The 15,345-nt window shown below is 37.0% G+C and overlaps 1 protein-coding gene across 1 annotated transcript; it reads right to left on the bottom strand.

The window, feature by feature from the left end:
• Positions 1-5,646: 5,646 nt before the first annotated feature.
• On the bottom strand, positions 5,647-15,146 carry yipf3 (Yip1 domain family, member 3). The gene is made up of 9 exons (XM_051648546.1): positions 14,892-15,146; positions 14,134-14,343; positions 13,897-14,003; positions 13,736-13,781; positions 11,216-11,308; positions 10,900-11,031; positions 10,673-10,786; positions 8,682-8,805; positions 5,647-6,831 (listed from the first exon to the last, which is right to left on the bottom strand). Exons 1-9 carry the CDS (start codon positions 14,961-14,963, stop codon positions 6,701-6,703), a joined length of 1,029 nt encoding a protein of 342 aa, XP_051504506.1. The 5' UTR covers positions 14,964-15,146; the 3' UTR covers positions 5,647-6,700.
• Positions 15,147-15,345: the final 199 nt, after the last annotated feature.

The raw sequence follows: 15,345 nt of genomic DNA, 5'->3' as shown, positions 1-15,345 counted from the left end.
ATTAAGTAGTGGGAATTAGGCATTCTAAATTGGGAGAAAAGAGGATTAAAAAAAAAAAAGAAAAAAAAAGAAGCTTTGCCATATGAAGGGAAATTAATGCTTACTTTATAAACCTGTGTTGTGGGATGCTTAGAAGCGTGGCTCAAATGACATGACGCAGTTGCGGCACTTAGACAGCACATTTGCGCTGCCTAGGAGATGTACTGAGCTAAAGCAGATAACACACTACAGGTCGCAAACTCTGCCCGAGGATAGAATGTGTTTAAGGACAGGGAGACTTGCAGTTGCGAGGTCAGTGCTCCTTTCGGCTGCGGAGAGCATGGACATCAATTGTTAAAGACAGTATAGGATATAAAAAAAATTCCTAAATGGTTATATAACTATTTGAAATCTTAGGCAACTGAAGGGTAAGGGACAGCGAATATACCACAAGATGCAGATCAAAAGGAAAAACATGTAAATGCGAATAATGATGTGATGTTTGATGCAGAAGCTTTGATGAAGCCCATGCCAAACCAACAACAAGTATGCATGGTCCATTACATGTGAAGCGTCATTTGACTGAATATTCGGTATCTGCTTCTAAATAAGTGCTAATCCAGCACTGTTGTTATCCCCGTACAGTGATACAAATACCTTACTTACCTGCTACTAAATGTTACTGCTTCGGCCACGAGTACATACACAGTGTAGTTGCACATGTCACTTAAAATAAAATATAATGTTGTTAGCTGAAGTAGTAGAGCATTAAAGGGAGTTTATGTTTTGACCAGCAGATGCCGAAAATTTAACTATATGCAGAAACTTGAGTAAAGACACCTTGGAATTTCAAATGCTTGTGATAAAGCCCCATTTGGTGGTGGCGTAGTGGGCTAAAGCACATAACTGGTAAGAAGGTTGCTGGTTTGATCCCCACAGCCACCACCATTGTGTCCTTGAGCAAGGCACTTAACTCCAGGTTGCTCCAGAAGGTAATAAGTGCACTGTAAGTCGCTTTGGATAAAAGCGTCTGCTAAATGCATAAATGTAATTATAAGTATTAAAAGGTTACAGTAACCCATAATATTGCAAATTTCTATACTGTAAGATGCCAGAATGACTCTAATAAAATAGAACATGTAACATAATTGTATATAGAAATTAGTGCACTCCTTGTTTTGATTTGATTTGGTTAGTCTCGCAATATACAATTTATACAAAATATTCAATATATTTATTTGATCATAATATGCATAACTATATACTATTTATTAAAAACAGGCTTACATAAAAGAACAGGCTTTTGTGTTGATAAAGAATAAAATGTATCATTTATCAAAATAAATTTTCAGTCCAATGTTATATAACAAAGAGTGATAAGCTACTATTCTTCTTTTAAATGGCTTACTCCAAGTAATACTGGATTTAGAGGGTGTCAAAGCAGCAGATTCAAAAGGGCAACTATGGCAAATATACCAGGGGACTACATATAAGGCACTTGAAGACCCGTAAAAAGCATGTGACTTCAAAATACATTGAAATGTCTCAGAAACAGTAGAAAATAATCAGATGGCTTCCAGACTCACTTAGATTTCACAATATTACTATTTTTTACTGTATTTTGGATCAAATCAATGCAGGCTTGGTGAGCAGAAGATACTTTTGAACAGTAGTGTACATCCAACAGAATAATTCTAGCATTATTTACCAATGTAGTATTTACTACCCTAAAAACAACTGGAGGATTGATGTGACACTTTGTGATAATAATGTTTGTTCCAAAAGACTTGTTTAAATGCATGAAACTAGTTTAGTCAGTCTGTGTTAGTGTTGGTGGGGATTTTTCAATGATTTCAGTGCAGTTACATGTTACGTCAGTAGGTGGCAGCAAGGGACTGTTATGAGTGAGTCAGTCAGCAGACTATTCAACCATTTCAGTCAAAAAGGCTGCTTTATTCAGGAACAAACAATGCTATGGTTATCAATATGTCAGTCATTGCTATTTCAAGAGTGAATCCCGCATTTATATGCAGATGTAATTCCCGAAACTTTGCAGCGTGTACGTGGCCGTTGGTCCTCCTCTTAGCAGCATGAAAAACAAGTTTTATACAAATTCTGAATGGATTATTTATAGCATAGAAAGCGCACAATGAGCTCTCCCTTTATAATCACAAAAAGCTGTCACTCATCTTCATCGCGATCTCTAGCACCCCCGTAGAACCAGGCCTATTAATAATGAAAAATGAGTAAGCCTAAATGTTTCCAATTTATGCAAGGAATACAAAAGCCCCAACATATAGATACAGTAGAAAGATACAGAGAGAGAGAAAATTACCCCTCAAAAAAGTCAGTAAGAAGCTTTCTCTTCCCGACTGCGAGTGAAGGTTTAATATTTTCCATTTTTTAGCTAAAGTTAGCTTCACCGGAGCGGCGCCAAGCAAGCAGTCATGTCAACGATGTCATGTGCTTAGCGGTCTTTAGATGTGGGGCGGGGCGTTTACATTTTAAAGAGACATGACAACTAGCCTATAAACAAACTTAATATAAATTATTGTAAATAATTAATTCACGAAATTTACCGTATCCACTGCATTAATTTAATCAGATTTGTCATTATTATTTTTTACTAAAATATAAGTATCTTAATGCCTTATGGGGGGTCCCGGATCCCCCCAGCCCCCCCTCAATTTGAGCACTGATTATACTGTAATAATAATAACTGTCATTATTATTATTGTTATTATTATTATTATTACATATACACTCACGGTTCAAGCCAAGCCAATGATACAATTCCTATAATTTATTTGATTACATTTTATTTGTATACGGTATAAGTAAAGATGTATATATTTATGCACTTTTACACAAGTAAAAATTGTTCATATTAATTCTAAATAATAAATGAATCATATAATCATAGTAATATTAAAACATAATCATTACTCATATTAAAGATACAAGACAAACATGTGTTGAGATCTGTTGTCCTGGTTTAAAATAAACTTTTGTTTGAATTTCTCTGCTGCTTCACTCTTGAAACTATAGTGTTTTGATACTGTGCCAACCAACCCCACAGCCGATGCCAAATAAATAACATAACTTTAATCATTAATAAACAAAAGTCAGTAAATATTTGGTGACATTAAATGTGTTTGTTTTTTACCTAAGAACTTCAACTTTCATTTGCACCTAGTTGGGGTATACTAATGTTTGTTCTACCAGAGATATTCAACAAAGAATAAAAAGTGTGCCAACCAACCCCATCTCCCCTAAACACATGACAACTTGCAAGGGTCAATTTATGTAAAAATGCCCTTGTCCTAAGAACACCGTTCAACATTATGGTTAAAATCTACCTTCATTATATACAATAGCTGACCCTCGCATTACTGTATCCCAGTGGAGGACAGAATTCACAAAAATTATTCTAATTTAAGACAGTTCAGAACTAGATGTTTGAAACCATACAACACCACTGCTAGAGAAAACAAGCATCTGTGTAAATGGACTTTTGGTTCCAAACCTGCATACACTTTATAATAAGGTTCTATTTACTAACATTAGTTAACAACTTATCGTGAACTAACAATGAAAAATACTTCTACAGAATTTATTAATCTTGGGTAATGTTAATTTCAACTTATAGTAATACATTTAATTCACTATGAACTAACATGAAATAACAATGAACAATTGTATTTTTATTAACTAACATTAATAAAGAATAATAAATGTTAGTTTTTGTTAGTTCAGGATACCTAATGCATTAACTAATGTTAACAAATGTAACCTTATTGTGAAGGGTTAGTTGCTGTTATACTATAGCCCTTTTGACAATTTCCATGTGAGACAACTAGACCTGGTTTCCCCTATATATTTGGCCCCTTGACTACTAAGTAAACTGAGTTCAGTATGAATCAGAAATCATGCTTTATAATTACAATTTCAATATAACTAACATCCATCCAGTAGAAGCTGCACCTTATACAATAGTTTTGTGGCACAGTTGACTTGTGAATAATATATTAAAGGGATCCATATGACACTTGTCTTCCCTTCAGCAACAGTCTGAGAATGTGAAGGTGGATAATATAACCAATTGTAGCTAGCGCGTGTCTGGTTACACAGCCATATCTTTGTGACGGGCTTAGTAAGAGAAGGGAAATGTGAGCCCTCAATGAAAATAATGCAGTTAATTCCTAATACTGCTCAGTGCTCAATGGACTCACCTTAACTTAACCTGGTCATTGCCATCCCCCTGAAAAAACCTATCAGGGATTGAAAGAAACATTAAATTTAAAGAAAGAGTTCACCTGAAAATGAAACTTCTGTTCTTACTGTGACTTTTTTTTTTTCATGGAACAAAGAATTATAATTTTTAAAGAGTCTTGACACAGCTCTTTTCCATCCCATGAGAGTTACAGTGACCTCAACCATCAAATAAACTGCATTAAATAACCATAAAAGTAATCCATATGACTTGAGCACTATAGCATTAGTTTGACATGAGTTGACATGAATCTTTCTTATCATATAGGAAAATAATATTTTAAGTAAAAAGATTTAACAATGACTCAATCTGCATGCATTAAAGGGATTTTTCACCCAAGAATGAAAATTCTCTGATGATTTACTCACCCTCATGCCATCCCAGATGTGAATGACTTTCTTTCTTCTGCTGAACACAAACAAATATTTTTAGAAGACTATCTCAGCTCTGTAGGTCCATACAATGCAAGTGAATGGTAACCAGAACTTTGGAGGTCCAAAAATCATATAAGGCAGCATAAAATTAATCCACACGACTCCAGTGGTTAAATCCATGTCTTCAGAAGAGATATGAGAGGTCTGGATGAGAAACAGATCATCATTTAAGTCCTTTTTTAATATAAATTCTCTCCGCCCAGTAGATGGTGATATGTAGAAAGAATGCAAATCACCAAAAACAAAAGAGAATATGAAAGTGAAAGTGATTTATAGTTAAAAAAAAAAAAAAAAGGACTTAAAATCTATCCATTTCTCACCCACACCTATCATATCGCTTCAGATGATATGGAGTTAACCACTTGAGTCATATGTATTATTTTTATGTTGCCTTTATGTGCTTTTTGGAGCTTCAAAGTTCTGGCCACCATTCACTTGCATTGTATGGACCTATACTAAAAAAAGGTATTTTTGCTACTTGTTCAATTTACTTAATTTAAACTAAAGCAACACAATTCTAGAATGTTTTGTCATAACTTGATTTAATTGGGAAATCACTATTTTGGGTGTCAGCCATTTTGTAGTGGTGTCCAAATTCATTCCCTACATTTGTTCACTCATTCTTACTCCCAGTGCACTCTGATTTCGAACACACAGCCGATGTACACTTGCTGATGCTATATTGCCCATAATCCACTGCGGGGAGGACTACTGTGCGGGGAGAGAGAACGCAAGTGTGAGTGAGCGAGAGAGACACCAGTTTACAGCTTCCTTAATTCCTGCAATGTTTTATTTAACACTGGCTCCAGTGTTTTATTTTTGACATATCAAAACTTTATTGTGTGAACTATCCCTTTAATAATTTTCCACAAATATTAACACAACTTTTTTTTTTTTTCTAAGGAAGACATTTACAAGTAAGCCATAACACCATGAACAACGAGCACAATAACAGCTTTTTTAATTTGTCTTTATTTTCTCTTTAAAAGAACCCCTTAAACAGGAATATCACATGTAAAAGACAATGTAATGACAGAGCAAATACCCTCACCCCCAACCATAGCTTTAAATAGAATTGAACAGCACCACAATGGATGGTTAAATGGATTAGGAAAAAGGATCTAATACACCATAAAGACCTTTCTCATCTTCACATAAAACATAATTGCATTTCTGCATCTATATATTGTCTTTAACAACAACAAAAAAAAGTGTAAGCAACAAGATCTAAGAACAGAACAAAAGTGTGACGTCTTTCACCGTCTCTGTAATTAAACCTTTTGTGGAGACGAGCAGTTAAAAAGGCCAAATGAAGGCTTTGGAGCTGTTTATGTAAGTGTATTCTCAATGAGCACAAGCATACAGCTCCATTAAAAGGGACAGTTCATCCTAAATTAAATTAAAATCCTATCATCATTTACACCCCCTCATGTTGTTCCAAAGCTGCATGACCTTGTTTTCTCAAAATGTTAGCTTTAGTCACCATTCACTTTCATTGTGTTGAAAAAACTCTGCATAAAGATGCCCTTTTCATACAGGTTTCAAACAACACAAGGGTGAGTAAATAATGACAGAATTTTCAGTTTTGCTTGTACTATCCCTTTAATGTCATCAGGGTTTTTCGAAACATTTTAAAGAATAATTTCAGTTATTAGTATCAGCATCTCAAAAGTAAGTCTACTGTACATCATTCATAATCTGAACAAACCATTCTAACATTAGCAGGCAATGGGTACTGTTACCTTTAACAACAAAAATGATTAAGACAAGTGTAAAGTTAATGGGGTAGTGTGTCAAAACTGTTGTGTCATTATAACATGAGCTTAAAGTGAAACCATCTTGACCTTAAAGTATTCTTTCAGTTTAGTTTGACAGTATAAGAAAAGTTATACAAGAATCAAACAGTTCATGCCCAAGGTGTTTGATGGCGACAGCCCCATGATTTTGTCTTGCCCTGCTCTATGTACACTAGCCTCACTGGCCTGTGCGACCAACCCAGACACCAAATATATAATCACTGTGTCTGTAAAACTGCAGCTATTGATTTGATTGTGGCATTTACAATATTATTTGCAACAATTGGAACATCTCTGGCCACTCTCTGGATTGGTGGAATGTTGGGTCCTACCAAGGTTTCCAGAATACCTGCAGACAGGAAAACACAAAAATGACAGTTTTATATTTTACAGTGCAGACATTAAAGTGCAATAAAGCTGAATGCAGGGACAAATGCACATGTTTAAAAGTACCACATTAGCCTGGACCTTGTCAGCTTTGGTCTATTCACCTGCCATCAACTCTGGCATCAAATCTCCACACAGATTTCAATACATTCCTGATTGACTTTTAGACTATTTGCAATTTTTGAAGGGGGTTTTGACATTGGTCAGAACAAGCTGACTAGAGCTAACAAAAGACTCCATTTCTATAAGCAACCAATATAACTAATAAGTGAACAATAAGTGAACAATAGCAGGTCTGTATAGCCAAAATATGAATCATATATCCCAGTATAACTCATTTTAAATCACAGTGAAATTCCATGCTCTGCATTTTCATTTTACTACATGTTTCTCTGTTACTCTCATATGTAAATAGCGTAAAGTGGCCCTGCTCACTGATAGCCTTGCAAATATATTTACCACGGTACAGAAAAATCTCTACTGTTTGACATATTTCTACATCACATTGTATACACTGTCATACCGCCCAGCCCTAGACACAAATTACTGTATGTGAACCATGTTTCAGACAAATTAAAGTTTGAAGTGGCCTCATTCTAAAGATTAAGATAGAAAGGACCGAAAAACACAAGTGTTTAATTGTCTCTAAAATTAGATGAAAGGGAAACTCAATTACAAAAGGTCACAAAAATGTCTCAAAGATATTCTCGTGTGCAATCTGTTCCATTATATTGTTGCTCAAAGGGGATGACACACATAAGTTACCTTAGTCATTTCATTCCTTTATTTCTGCACAAGTCTAGTGGAGCTACAAAGTATCATTTAGAATTTCCAGTGGTGCATTTTGATAATCCTTACTGCTCAGTTTAGCTAGTATTTTGTGCAGAATCCATTAGATTTTGGGTGACAACAGACCACAGTGTAACTCCTTTTTCACTGTCCTTGCCATTGCAGTCTCTGGGCACTCATGATTTCAAGCTCGATTATACTTCCTAGTGTGTGACGCATGTGCAGAGCACTAGATGGTGCTAGGAAGTGTCGTTGAGCTTGAAATCATGATCGCCACGGAGGCTGCTGATACCACAATTTATAGTGAAAAAGCAGTTATATTTTGGTCTGTTCTCACCCCAAACCGACTGGATCACTTCAGAAGACATGGATTAAACCACTGGAATCCCATGAATTACTTTTATACTGCCTTTATCTGCTGTTTGGAGCTTCACAATTCTGGTCACAATTCACTTGCATTGTATGAGCCTACAGAGCTGAAATATTCTTAACATCTTTGTTTGTGTTCAGCAGAAGAAAGAAAGTCATAAACATCTGGAATGACATGAGGGTGAGTAAATGATGAGAGATTTTTCATTTTTGGGTGACCTATTCCTTAAGACAGATGTTTCATAGCATCTCTGACTTAAACTTTAGTAGTAAAAGCAGTTAAAGTTAATAGGTTCGATTAATTTCTATGAATCAGTTTTAATGAATCAATCAAAAACTCTTTTTAGTGATGTGTGCATCATCACTCAAAAATGCCCACAGAAGTCTTCCCATAGCATTTTTCATATTTAAATATGTTTAGTTAAATATACAGTATATGTCAGTAAATATTGCTGCTGCATCATCAAAATACTTATTGCATCATATGTTTTTAATCTACTTGGCAAAAACTGCTGTTTGGTGGAAATGATGGTTGATCTTAGGGGTAGTGTTACAGTAACCCCCCCCCCATATTGAGGATCATTAAAAGTGTAAAACATATCAAAATATTTTTTTGGTTTTATTGCCCAGCCCTACCTGCCACTGATGTCTTACCTTCAACCATCTTATGGTAAGCAAAGTGCAGGTAGAGCAGAAAGAGCATGTGCAGAGCAGCCAACAAGCCACACAAAATGAGGCGAGGAGTCTGACCAACAGTACGGGAGATCAGCACAGCCACCTAAGAGAAAGACATTTAATTTTGACATTATAACAAAGGAAATGAAGGCCAATCATGATATGCTGACTATAGATCAGCTTATAATGTTAGTAAACATTTTTGTGTCAAAGAGAGTCAAAATTTAGTTTTCATGACCATTTTCAACCTTCTCTCTGACTCTTAGAATTAAACAAGATGTTTTTGCTGCTGTGACACCTTTAACCCTTGTGCACTGTTCATTCATTTTTGACCATTACACATCCACAATGCAGAACACACACAAACACACCATTTTTACATTTTCAAAAAAACATTTAGTATGTTTTTTTTAAGCCTTTTGAATTACAGGGACACTAGGGGTGTCCTCATAAACCACATTTATGCTCTCATAATACCCTCATACCCTGTGTAACCTAAAAAAATGTCCTCATAAAACACAAAAACCAACTCTCTCTCTCTCTCACACACACACACACACACTCATCTGGTTACATCCAGTAATGAATTAGTGGATCTCTGCAGCCATCTACTTGTTATTTTAGACATGACATGATTTTCAAATCATTTAATTGTTCTTTTTTTTGCATCAGATGGCAGCAATCTGCCCCTAAAATATGAAACATTCTCATATTTTCTTCATGTTTCAACTTACAGAAGTGTAGGTTTTTACTGTAGTGACATTACCATAAATTTGCTTATTTGCATATGCAAATTAATGGTGCAATTAAGAAATTTAAAGGTAGATAAGATCTAAATAGCATATCATCCCCCCCCTTAAAACTTCAGTGTTTTTACTTTACATTTTCTTCATAAAAATAAAAAAAAAATACATGTTTATTTTTTCCGGTCAAATTTGACCGCAAACAATACAAGTGTGGGTCTAATTCAAACAGTGCACAAGGGTTAAAAAAAACCCTCTTCACATGTTAAATTAGATAAAGGGCTTTGCAGTACTTGTGAGCTGCAGCAGAGTTGCTGTTGAGTCTAATATAGTTTTTAACTGCCCCACACTTCAAATAATAAGTCTGCACAAAACAATAAGTCTCACAAAACAATCCACACTGAAATGTGCCGCACAAACTGTTAAGATCTGACTCAAATGATTCAATCACTCTTTCCTAACATTTGGATTCTTCAGATGGATTTTCACAGTACAATGAACTCTTTCTCTCAAAAGATCAAGGAAAACATCATTCCTCATGATATGACCTTGTGATAGCAATTTTTGGGCTAAATATGAAAGGCAGCTGAGAAGGGGAGCAAAAGAACGGTCAGTGCAATTTTTAAGGGGAACTGAAAATGCGAACCTGACATTTACTGGACGTTGAACTCTATGTACTGGAATATGCAGCTGACGATGACTGAAATTTTCATCATACTCTCTTTTAATAACTATATTTCATAATGTTGATCTCTTGCCAATATTCTAACCAATCAGAATAAAGTAAACAAGTATCAGGAGAGATTGCATAATATCATCTATAAAAGCTTGTGTTTAACTTTTCTTGGGTGAGTTCCACAGCTGCGTCTGACGGAACCCCCAGCCTTGTATTAATAAATGAGCAAAGCAGAAACTGGAGTTTGGGTAGAGTTATTATGCTGCAGCATGAGTCTAGATATGAGATAGGTATTATGGTGAAATCGCAATTAATCGAAATTAGCGTGTAGTGACAGAATACAAGATTCTCAGACTGAGTGAGTACTGTCTGTGGGCAGGACGCTGCCAACCTCTCAGTGGACTCTGAGTTGTAATTTGCTAAAGAAAAAGGTACCAGCGGGCTGAGAAACTAGGAAACCAGCAGGTTAGTCAGGTAATTTAGGGAGTTAGGTTTACTTGGGTCAGTATTTAGAATTTCCATGACAACCTTTAACAGACTTTTTCCTTTACCATCCTTAGAGCAGAGAGTCCTCCAATCACCAGCCAGAGAATGTAGAAGAGCGAGTGAAAGTGGACATTGTAGGTGATGAACAGGACCACACAGTGGCCAAAGAGACCATAACCCTGAAAACATCATGATAAAATGAGACACATTTCATTACACCTTAAACTAAACATTTCCAAGATGAACTGGGCATGCCACCTACTTCCTTTAGAGGAAATGTAAGGGTACTTACTAGCAAAGACAACATCTGCAGCATGGTAATCTGAGTATTGCACAGGTAAGCAAGGAAGTAGATAAAAGAGGACACTCCCATCCAGTATCCGAAACAGGTTCCGATGGCAGTGCCCATCAGCGTGCCCTCTCTCTGTTTCAGCAAACCAAAAACAGTCATGGACAAGAGACCTTTATGGAGCAAAGCCATCATTCACAACATATAAATAATAAGTAACATAGGCAGGGTGCTAACAAGGTGCTTAAAGCTCACGGTGGATAAAATTTCTCCCTGTCATAAACAAATCTGTGGAACGTTAAGACAGGGTTTTGCTTACAATGACAGTTCCTGATGTCTTCATTCCATGCAGCAGAATGGCCACCAGTGTGAACACCAGCATCATTGGCCCATACAGTTCTCCAGCAACTTTCTGGGTTTAGAAGGGGGGAAAAACTGCTTAAAGAAGCCAAAGTGAGCTCAAAACATCTGCTTTTATATATTAAAACACAATGCTCATTGTAGTACCATAAAAACTAATTAAAATGTGAGATATGCTGGTCTCTGGTATGAATGAGAGCACTGCACTGCGGTATGAGTAAACGATGCAAATTACTGCCTCGCTCTTTACTACCTTGAATGTTTATGGTAGGGTATGGTAATGTTTATGTTAATAAATCATCATAAAAAATTTGATTGATTAAGCGTCGATTGTTGATTAATCAATTTCAGAACAAATGCGTTTAGTAATCATGCCATGTTAAAAAGAAATGACTGTCAATGCAGTCGTCCGCCACTAGAGGGCTCACTGCGCTGGTGCGTTGCATGTCACGTCTTGTCCGCAACACAGAAGAAAAACCACACAGACGTGCATCCTTCCCTTCCTCTCTTGTAAAGCTGAAGTGCTAAACATAGCCTAAATGTATTAAAATACTTGGCACTGACAATATTTTAAGAGGAAAATGCAAATACTTGCAAGCATATTAATTTAAATTATATTTAAACAGTACGTTACATGCGCATATTATTTGGAGTCCTCCATGTGCGTTTAGCTGTATTAATGTTAACGATTAACTGATTGTTAATTTCCACGACAATCGATCGTATGATCCATAGGCTATGTGTAGCTACGACGGTTAAGGCATAGCCTATGCCGTAGCCTGATGTGCACCTCTTAAAAAATTTAACAACGCCCGTGTCGACGCGGACCACAACAGCTGTGATTGGTCCGTTGTGTAACCAGAGACCATCCCACAGCTTGACAAGAAATCATCTGAGGTAGCAATGCATTTTCTCCAAGATGATTTCATCTATGCATTGTAAGTATCCACGGATCAGTGATCTTGTCACGTTGTATTTGGACTCGTTTCGCTTTTCATGAGCATCTGCTGTTTTTACATTCTGTTTATTTCATGAACAAATGTGACAAAAGACGCATCTGTTTACGACTACATACTCTGCTTTTTTCTTGTGTCTTTTACGCTATATATATCAATATATAATATTTGTCGTATTGTTCTCGAGACCCTTCTGATCTGTATGATGTTTTGACTGTATGTTTGACAGTATTGTGTACAGTAAATAATCATATTTCATAAATTATGAAAAAGAAACAATTCTAATTTGTCAGCAGATCTGAACTCTGTTCAGAGTTGATTATTTTGCCTAAGTTCATAGTAAACATTATAAGCTTTAAAACGACACCCTTTGTGTGTTGGTCAAGCAAGCAGTCATTTATTAATTTGATTAATCTATTCAGCATGGAGCGTCACAGTATTCCATAATGTTTATTTATTATTATTTAGGCGTCTCAAAAGCAAGTGTGACGCTCCTGTTCTACCCACTCTATACGGGACTCGAACTGCCGTCTCCAGCATGGGAGACAGGTGTGCTAACAAGGAGGCTAAAGGCTACAGCCTCTTGCGTCAGTCGGTAGTGCACCTCTTGAAGTCAGGAGAGTGAGGTTTATACACATTGCACAACTATCTATCAGCTGGCTCCTGTTACACTCACCCCCCCAAACCTCACTCCCATCCGGGTCACGGCACCACTGTGACGCTCCTGTTCTACCCGCTCTGTACGGGACTCGAACCGGCATCTCCGGCATGGGAGGCGGGTGTGCTAACAAGGAGGCTAAAGGCTACAGCCCCTAGTGTCAGTCGCTAGTGCGCCTCTTGAGGTCAAGAGAGTGAGGTTTATACACATTGCACAGCTATCTATCAGCTGGCCACCGTTACACAAGCATGCAGTCTATGCCTGATTTATTGTTTTTCTGCTTTGTACCTAAATATTACATACTTAGTATTTAATAAATATTTTAAATCCACAAATTGCATTGCTTTTGTTTATTTATGAAAAGTACTGTACAGTTATTTCAGAAACTAAGGCATTTTCTCTCAATGCAATAGCATTTTTGGCTGTGTACTCACAAAATGACGCAGACACACAAACGCAGAACTATAAATGCAAACCACCGTGTTGGCCACTACGCGGAGCCTACGTCGTAGGTTCCACGCAAAAGTATAAACCGGCCTTTATGCATCATGTGGTGATGTCTCTGAGTGCATCTCTTCCCTTTATGTTGTGATTTTATTTTACAGTGTTAAGATCTGTGTATGCCTGTTTGTAAATAATAATTATGTGTCACAAGATGTCATCATCTTCTTCTGCAGAGATCCTCATTTTAAAACGCCGCTTGCGGAAAAATCTCATTTATACAGGCATTATTATCTAAGAGTAAAAGGCAACCAAAAAACAGACTAAACTACTTCATCGCCATATAAATAACCTAAGGCTGCCGACCCCTGCTCTAATATATGTGATTTAACTTGTTTTTGCTGATCGGTTGTAGCAGACTTACCTGTGGAAAGTTGATCATTCGGACTGGGATCAAGGATTCAATCAACCTGTGGATGAACCATGTCTCAGAATCAGTGATGATCTCTCAGCAAATTTTCTGATGATGCTGCTTGCTAGAAAGTGTGACATGCTGCTTGCTAGAAAGTGTGACATGCACCGTACCTGTCTCTCACTTGAATAGGCTCCACATCAAAGTATGGCCGGAGGATGTCAATATTGGCATAGAGGTTGAAGGCTTTAGAGGCCTGACGCTTTCCTGCCTGCCAAACCTGTGGAGAGGCATGTGGATGTGGGTGAGTAAATGATGATTTTTGTGTGAACTGTTCCTTTAAGTGCAAAACGTTCTGTGTCTCTGGGCACATGTAAATCACCACGTTCCTAACATTCTCGTTAGCTTACCTCATCAGCGACCTGTCTGCCCAACTGTCCCTTCAAGCCCTTCATGCCGAGGAATTCACCATTCTCTCCATTGTCCTCTTCTGTAGCTGCTGCCTCAGCTGACACCTCCTCCTCCTCCTTCATCCGTTGATGCATCTCCCCCATATCCTCAAAGCTGGATCCAGAGGTGTCATCCATATTCTCCATGTCTATCACTGCTGATCCACTGCCCTGGGGGTCACATGGAGGGGTTACAAGGGGTTTAGTTAGTTTGTTACACAAACTGGCAACTCCACAGCCAAACTGACTGTTTATTTACAATATCGTAAAGACTCAAAACATAGGCAACTGAAGCTAAAACATGCAATATAGAAATAAATGGTCAATTTAGTTCATATTTAAGGAAATTGCATTGTTTATCCACCACAAAAGGTGTGCACCAAAACTTTTTCAACCAGCCACATTACTTGGTTTCAAAAGAGAGATCAGGAACACCTTGTTTTTCACTTTATCAATAATCAGTTTCCAGACATAGACCAGATGTATGATAAAGCCATTGCTTTTTGAATTTATACTATGGAATGTGTCCATACAGTAATATGCACTGTATAGGTGAAAGAGGCAAATGATTAAGAATGCTTTTGGTATTTTTTGAGTATTTTTAGTTGCCTAAATTCCACTGTAGATGAATAAGGTGATCATACTATCGTATTACCATCTGATGAACAAAAGAAGTATGTGTATTACAGATGTTATGTGCACTAGTTGAAGTGATTTACCTGGATAATGTTGTCATCAAATCCTCCCCATGGTTCCGTGTTCGTGTTTTTGCTTCCTTGAGATGCCGACATTGTTTCGCACTGAAGAGGAAAGTTTAGGAAACTTTAGCGGCTACAATATCAAGTTGTTACTGCCTATACATTGATTCTGGTGTTCATCGTAAAATACTAGATTTATGGGAATTGTTTTGCCAGCTGTACAGTGCTGGCACAGAATCTGACGTGATGACGACGAACAGTCTGACGCAAGTTCCGCTTAATGCGGAGATGTACAAACTTCCGGGTTTGGCCTACAGGTTTAAAAGGACACAGACGTCTTAATAAGTCTTATATTAACCAACAATTTTGATATTAACTCGTATCCAACCGCATATACTTTAATAATCTATGTTCAACAGCACAATACATATTAGTGCAAGGCAAGCTCTCGTATGACAAATGTGTTATGACGGCT

The sequence above is a fragment of the Myxocyprinus asiaticus genome, chromosome 21, assembly GCF_019703515.2.
Source record: "Myxocyprinus asiaticus isolate MX2 ecotype Aquarium Trade chromosome 21, UBuf_Myxa_2, whole genome shotgun sequence".
Taxonomy (NCBI): domain Eukaryota; kingdom Metazoa; phylum Chordata; class Actinopteri; order Cypriniformes; family Catostomidae; genus Myxocyprinus; species Myxocyprinus asiaticus.
Note: the sequence above shows the minus strand (reverse complement) of the source record. Positions and strands in the feature narration are given on the sequence as shown.

Coding starts and splice junctions, on each gene's coding strand:
- yipf3 (XM_051648546.1), bottom strand. CDS start 14,963: ATGTCGGCATCTCAAGGAAGCAAAAACACGAACACGGAACCATGGGGA. Junction 11,309..13,735: donor GAATGATCAACTTTCCACAG/GTAAGTCTGCTA, acceptor TTCTAAACCCAG/AAAGTTGCTGGAGAACTGTA. Junction 11,032..11,215: donor AGACATCAGGAACTGTCATT/GTAAGCAAAACC, acceptor TTGCTGAAACAG/AGAGAGGGCACGCTGATGGG.